This window comes from Choloepus didactylus, chromosome 15, assembly GCF_015220235.1.
Source record: "Choloepus didactylus isolate mChoDid1 chromosome 15, mChoDid1.pri, whole genome shotgun sequence".
Classification (NCBI taxonomy): Eukaryota; Metazoa; Chordata; class Mammalia; order Pilosa; family Megalonychidae; genus Choloepus; species Choloepus didactylus.
This window is the reverse complement of record NC_051321.1, coordinates 31,372,191-31,379,761: the sequence shown is the minus strand read 5'-3', so window position 1 is coordinate 31,379,761 and position 7,571 is coordinate 31,372,191. Positions and strand designations below refer to the sequence as shown.

The following is a 7,571-nucleotide window of genomic DNA, read 5'->3' as shown; positions in this document are numbered from 1 at the left end:
TTCTGTAAGCCTCTTACATTCTAATAAATTTCAAGTTTACTTAAGAAAGTCATGACTGCTATCTGACCCTTATAACCAAGATTCCTAAGTGATATCACACACACTCAAACATATGCTCACACAGGCTTACTCATTCCTTCATCAAACATCTATTGAGATCTTTCTTCATGTGAGGATTTACCCTAATATCGAGGATACAAAGATGAAAGAAATCCTATGGCTACGAGGAACAACTGAAGAAGAAGTAAATTTGGGCAGGAAGATGATGTTTAGGACATGTTGAGACTGAGATGCCTGTAAGACATCCAGGCAGAAATATTTAGTAGTCATTTGAACACCCTTTATTGTAACTCAGCAGACAGTAGATAAAGATTTTGGAGCCATTGGCTTAGAGGTAATGGCTCAAACCATTAGAAGGGGGGAAAAGGCCCAGGAGGAGGAAACAGAGTAAAAAAAGAGAAGAGGGCCCGAGATGGAATTTGGGGGTGGGGGAAGGAGCACCAACAAAGGATCGTAGGGGAAGATGAACTTATAGCAAGTGAAACTCTGAGGACAGTACCATCTAAAAGATAGGAGAACCAGGGGAGAAAGATGCTGTGGAAAGCACAGGAGAGACTTTCAGTAAAGAGGTTGTTACATATCTCAGAGGAGAAAGGAAATAAAAATGTCCTTGAAGACCTCAACAAGGGCTATTGCAGGGAAGTAGTGATTGAGGAATGAATGGAAGAAGAGAAAGTGGAGACAGCAAATATAGAGAATCCTTGCAAGAAGTCTGACAGTGAAAGGAAAGAGAGAGGGAGTGGTGGGGTGGAGGTGAGGAGATGAGGATGAAAGAGTAAATTCCAGAACAAGACAGACTGAAGGGTGTTTCTACGCTGATAGCAAAAGGACAGAATGAGACCGATGAAACAGAAATGAATGCAAGTTCTCAGGGAAAGTGGAAAGAAACTGAGAGGAGTCAGTGCTCATAAAGAGGGTCTGGCCTTTTAGGGAGGAAAAATTCTGCAACACCTAAGAAGGCAGCCAAGGGGTGGAAGGGCCCTTGCATATAAATTTATAGGAGTTGCTAGAAAGATCACATGCAGACTTAGTACCTCTAAAGTAAGTTTTAATTTTATTTTCTAGCAAACTGTTGGTTTTGGTGATAAATTGTTCATAAAGTAAAGTGGTTTGGAGCACTGACTCTGTAGCTAGATTGCCAGCACCCACCTCTACTGCTTAACAGCTGTGTGATCTTGAACAAACTACTTAATCTCTCTGTGCCTCATTTTCGTCATCTGTAAAAGGGACAAGGGGAGTGGTCACACAGTAAGTGCTATGAAAGCTGAAAGCGTTAACGATTATTATTTTCCATTAGATTGTCATCTCCATGAGGTTGAGGTATTCCATTTTGCTCATTTTTTTGTTCTACTCTGGGTCTGGTACATAATAGGTACTCAAGTGTCACGAATAATTTAGGAGTGAGAAGGCGAGGCTTGGAGGGAGAGGAAAGCCTTAGGAGAAGGACGCTCTCAGTCCGGGTCACCGCGGCGTTTGGAATCCCGACTCTCGAGCCAGAACCTGGGTCATTCCGCGGCTTCCTGGGGCCTGGGACAGCAGGCCTACAACCCGGCTCGGAGAGCGCCCATAGAGGGCTGGCCAGACCGGAAGCGCTGAGACAGTTGGGTGCCCCGGAGGCTCCTCCTCCGGCGATGCTCCCGTGACTCCGCCCCCGGAGGGCGGTGTCGCGCCGGCGGGGAATGATCTAGCCCGGCTTGGGCCCGCCTCATCGGCTGGGGGCGGAAGCCTCACCCCGGCTCTCCACCTTCCGCGAGAACCCTGGACCGAAGGCCAGGCCCTGCCCCGCTGGGCCGCTGGGCCTGGGCGCGCTCGGCACGGGCGGCATCATGAAACGTGAGGGGACGCTGCTCCTGCTCTCGGACCTGAGCGACTTCAGTGGCGCGGCCCGGCTCCGGGAGTTGTTGGCCGGGGACCCAGCCATCCGAGTCCGCTGCAGCCCGGACGGCCGCCACCTGCTGCTGCTGCGACCCCCGGGGGCACCGGCTCCGCAGCTCCTCATCGCGGTGCGCGGACCTGGCGCGGAGCTGGAGCGTGCCTGGCCGGCTGGCCATCCCTCACCACTGGACGCCTTCTTCCTGCCGTGGCCGGCTCAGCCGGCACTGGTCCTGGTGTGGGAGAGTGGCCTAACCGAGGTGTGGGGCGCGGGAGTGGGCCCTGGCTGGCGGCTGCTGCAGAGTACCGAGTTATGTCCGGGCGGCGGAGCCCGCGTGGTGGCCGTGGCAGCGCCCCGAGGCCGCCTGGTGTGGTGCGAGGAGTGTCAGACCGACGCTGAGGGCCGGCTAGGGCCACCTTCAGCTGCTTTCTGCCACTGCGTGTGCGTCCGGACCCTGGAGCCCAGCGGGGAGGCCGGCACCACCCTGGGCCGCAAACACATCCTGCTGCACCACTGCCCGCCGTTTGGACTGCTGGCCTCCCGCAGGGAGCTCTTCCTGGTGCCTTCTCCTACCACTTGGCCTGGTGTGGCCCACATTCTGCTCATCTGGAGCCCAAGCAAAGGCAAGGTGATAGTGGCTGCCCCATGTCTTGGCCTCTCTCACATTAAGAGCCTGAATCCCAGCCGAGGGGATACTTGGGACTTCCGGACCCTGCTCCAAGGCCTTCCTGGGCTGCTGTCCCCCAAGGAGCCATTGGCTGTACATACTTGGGCTCCAACCCTCCAGGGCCTGTTGTTGCTTGACTTCAGGGGCACCGTTAGCCTGGTGCAGCCCCACGGTTGTACCCGGGTTGTGGGTACTCTGCAGGAGGCACCTGTAGGCCTGGGGGAATCTGCAGCACTGGGGACATTTCACGGCACTCTGGCCTGTGTGCTGGGCTCCACCTTGGAACTTCTGGACATGGGCAGCGGGCAGCTGCTGGAGAGAAAGGTCCTAAGTACAGACCAAGTGCATTTGTTGGAGCCCCCATCCCCTGGCGTGGAGGTTGAGGAAGAGCTGGAGGCTCAAGGGGGTCTTCGTTTGCTTTCAGCCTTGGGGCTGTTTCGAGTGGGCTGGGAAGCCCCACAGGGACTTGAGCTCCCTTCAGCCGAGGACCTGGTATTTGAGGAGGCTTGTGAGTACTACCAGCGGCGGAGCCTAAGGGGTGCTCAGCTCACCCCAGAGGAGCTGAGACACAACAGTACATTCCAGGCACCTCAGGCCCTGGCCTCCATCCTCCAGGGCCACTTACCTCCATCTACTCTGTTGACCACGCTAAGGGCCGAGCTTCGGGATTACCGGGGATTGGAGCAGCTCAAGGCCCAGCTGGTAGCTGGGGATGATGAAGAAGCTGGCTGGACTGAACTGGCAGAGCACGAAGTGGCACGCTTACTGAGGACCGAGTTGATGGGAGACCAGCTGGCCCAGCTCAACACTATTTTCCACACCCTTCCTACAGCAGCTTGGGGTGCCACCCACAGAGCCCTACAGCTCCAGCCAGATGGGGATGGCAGGCTGAGATCCCAGGCCCCCCCTGATGTGTGGAAGAAGGTGCTAGGGGGTACAGCAGCTAGAAAGGAAGCTTTCAATGGGGTGCTACCCCCCTTTGAACTCATGTGCCAGTGCCTTTGCCGACTGGAGCCCCAATGGCTGCCACCTTTTGTGGAGCTGGCACAGCAGCAGGGTGGGCCAGGCTGGGGGGCAGGGGGCCCAGGGCTGCCCCTGTATCGTCGAGCCCTGGCAGTACTAGGTGAGGAGGGGGCTAGACCGGAGGCACTGGAGCTAGAATTGCTCTTGGGCAGTGGGCGGCCCAAAGCTGTCCTTCAGGCTGTGGGGCAGCTGGTGCAAAAGGAACAGTGGGAGCGGGCTCTGGAGGCCGGCCTGGCCCTTGGCCCCTCCAGCCCCCTGCTTCGAAGTGAGATCTTCAAACTGCTATTGGCGGAATTTGCCCGGCACCGCCGGCTTGATGCCCACTTCCCCCTCCTTTGCCGTCTGTGCCCACCAGACCTGGCTCCAGCTGAGCTCCTGCTTTTACTGTGGACACACCTGCAGGATGAATTAGGGCCTCCTGCCCCATTCCCTGAGCCTGGGGCAGAGCCCCCTCTGACTGTGGGCTTGCTCAGAGCCCTGCTGGAGCAGACTGGGGCTCAAGGACAGCCCTCAGGCCCAGTTTTAAGCCTGTATGAGGACATCCTATGGGACCCGGGCACTCCACCCCCTACCCCACCACGGGGACCAACGACCACCCTCCAGATACCAAACCATCCAAGTGTGGAGGCCTGGACACCATCTGGACAGGACCTCTGTGTGACTGACACGGGCTGAAAATTGTTTATAGGATGCAGTTCAAGGGATAGATGCCTAGATGTTGGGGGGACCTTGGGTGGGACCTCTGTGTGCAGTACTCTTCTCTCTTCTGGAACTATTTTAAATGTATACACATTAATTATATACACAGTTTGTGTGTTTTTGAACAGTAAGTGTCTCAGAGGGTCGTAGGTTATAGAGGGAGTGGTTGAATCTGGATCTGTCGGCTAAAGCAGCCATTTCTATTAATGATAATTAACATTTGTGAGTATTTACTATGTGTCAGGCACTCTACTGGTTTTTATATAATCCCTCATTTAATGCTTCAAATAACCCTATGGGGAAAGTACAAATATCCCCATTTTACAGATGAGGAAATAGAGGTTCAGAAAGATTAAGTGACATGACCAAAGTTAGTCAGCTAGACAATAGCAGCTGTAATATTTGAACCCAAGACCCTGTTTTACCATCTCACTGTACAGCCTAATGACTCCTACCAGTGTTACCGGACCAAGGTGATGATTCTTTGCCCGATGCACTTAAATGACTGATTCCTGAAACACCAGGGTTTCAAAGAGAGCGAGAGAGTTTTATTGCTAGGTACGAAGCAGGAGAGCAGATGGCCTGTCGGTTCAAAATCTGTCTCCCCAAACTGCAGTAATTTTGATAGTTTTATAGTAGCAAAAGATGGGCAGGTTTTAAGATAATGAACACAATAGCCCCAAATGATGTAATTAGAAGTGATTTAATTACTGAGCATGTGCAGATTGCAGATTGATAGCATGCTTAGTCATAGAATGTATGTAAGAAAATGGCGGCCTTAATATAATGATGGGCATGCTTTTAGTATTATAATGAAGTATAGGTGGCTTGTAGGTTAAAGTCTAAGCTACTGTACATGTCAGGTGGGCCCATTTTGTTTAGATCCAGCTCCAGTTATCAAGATAACTTTGGACTTGGGGTGGGTTAGTTCTGGGCTGACCCAAGACCCTTCATTAATAGACATTAGGGGCTGTCTTTAGTGATCATAAGACTTTAAAGTCAAAAAACTGGATAAATAGGTACAATTGAAGGTTAGTCACAGGGTTTTTCAATAACAAGGACGCAAGATAAAGGCTATATAGTCCTTATCAGAGATCAAGGCAGCTGGACTACAGTTCACTCTAATATACCAGAAAGTAAAAAGGAATATCTGTATAATGATTCAATAATCATAATCAGCCCTTAAATCCTAACTTCTCAGTTACACTGGCATGGGCAATCCTCATCCAGGGCTCAATGGTAGCTTCTCTAGCCTGTTATGAGGAAAGGGAATTTGTAGAGCTGCACTCTGCCTTTCCCCAGGTTGCTTCTGTTCTCGAGTTGGCACTGCAATGGGTTCTGGGCCCACTCCTGTCTTCCTCAGGGTACCTGTTTTGGGGGAAGAGTTATCACAGATAGGAGGGCTCCTTGTAAAGCTCTCTGGCTTAGGAACAAGAGTCATTGGAGGCAGGGTTACTTGGAGGGCCCCACATCCTTGCTGCCTCCCTAAGCCAAGAAGCAAGAGTATCTACACACAGATATCTGACCATCTGCATTGAGTCAACAGAACCACCTCTGTTGAGGTCTTGGCTCTGTGCCCACTTAAACACAAATGCCCTTCAGCCTGGTCTGGGCTTAGGATAGGACACTGGATGCGGCATCATTCTGGGCCCCAGCTGTCCATCTGCCTTGTCCAAGGCTTGGGGCCAAGTTAAGGACTGCCATTCGGCTTTGTCCTCACTAGGGACCTGCTGCTTGGACTCTGCTAAGCCTCACCCTGGTCTTAAGGTAACCCCTTAGGCTCCAACAGGACTGAGGAGAGTTCCTCAGTCTTGGAGAAGGCTGCCCCTCAGGCTTATTTGGGGCTGGTGTTAGCTCCTCAGCCTTGTGAAAGTTCTGAGGTGACTCATCTGAATGGCAAAGTCCTGGGATGGTTCCTGAGCCTCCATTAAGTCTTGGGACAGCACGTTTGGCTCATCCAGGGCTTGGGATAACTTCCTGGCCTTGTTCTGGTCCTCAAACTAAGCTGTCTGCCAACTCCTGCATTCCAGCTACCAGCCCTTAGTCTATTGATCCTCCTGGAGGCTCAGGGCTAGGGACAGTTCCTCAGCCCCTTCCTGGTTTGGGAGAGGCTCCTCCTCCTCTTCTTGGTCTTAAGACAGGGCCCATTTGCCTTCTCTGTGGGAAGCTGAGGATGGACAGGAGCAAGAAGCTTCTTCCTATTCATGATCTTGCAGAATCGGTTGTTTCTTCTCAGCCTGAGATTTGGCTTGGGCCTCCTTCAAGTCCCAGGAGAAGAAATTGTATTCAGTGGAACTTAGAGGCAGGGGAAGGGGGCCAGGTTTTTCCTTGGAGTCAGTCATATGGCTCTAGGAAGTCCCTCAGTGCCACCATCAGTAGGGGCCACCAGCCTGGCAGCTCTGAGGAGAATGTGTGGGTTTAGATGGGAACTTATATTTGTCCTTGCAAACTGGGCACTTGATTACTCTGGCTCGTGCTTGTCCCCCACTTTCAATGTGGGTACAAGTGATCTCAAACCATGTCTCCGGGATAAAGATATCATCTTGTGACTTAGTTTTGGTGGTGTGTGTGAGAAATGGCTCAGTATGGTGTTCCTGAATCAGAGGTCTCTGGAGGAGTAGGTAAGGACCGCAAGTCTGAGCTCTTTGGATGATAGGGAGTGTTCTAGGACCAGAAGACTCTGGGTAGAGAAAATCTTGAGTCATTGGTCCCTGGACAGGGTATTGGAACCTGGGAAAATGGGAGATCCAGGAGCCAATGTCCCTGATTTTGGGTTCCTGGGTAAAGGGGGAAGTTCTGAGGCTGAAGCTCTTGCACAATGGACAAGATCCCAGGTTCAAGGTCCCTGGGCAAGAGGAAGTAGTAAGGTCTGAGGGCCCTGGGCAATTGAGGGGGAGGATTCTAGGCCAGTGGTCAGGAAGAACATTTCTGTAGATATACCCCACCTCTGGATCTCTCTCAGGTTCACTTAGCAGTAGTCTCCAGAATGCTTGAAGGTGAAGATGAAGCTAGGCAAGAGGAGCTCTGTGTAGCAGCTTAGGCAAAACCAGAATGTATTCTGGACAGGGGAGAGGAACAAAGCTTAAGTCTCCTCTACCTGCCTCTGTGGCCATGGGGGCCCAATGTTTTCCCTTTCATTTCCGTTCTGCCCGAACACATTCCCACCCCTGACACCCCCAGCCCTACATCTCCTTTTCCTCACCATTTGAACACTGGTCAGTCTTCATGCTGACCTCTGACAGGACCACA

The 7,571-nt window shown here is 52.3% G+C and overlaps 1 protein-coding gene across 1 annotated transcript; it reads left to right on the top strand.

Moving 5' to 3' along the window:
• The first annotated feature begins 1,731 nt into the window (after positions 1 to 1,731).
• Positions 1,732 to 4,424, top strand: HPS6 (HPS6 biogenesis of lysosomal organelles complex 2 subunit 3). Its single transcript, XM_037804535.1, has one exon. It carries the CDS (start codon positions 1,887 to 1,889, stop codon positions 4,296 to 4,298), a length of 2,412 nt encoding a protein of 803 aa, XP_037660463.1. The 5' UTR covers positions 1,732 to 1,886; the 3' UTR covers positions 4,299 to 4,424.
• Positions 4,425 to 7,571: the final 3,147 nt, after the last annotated feature.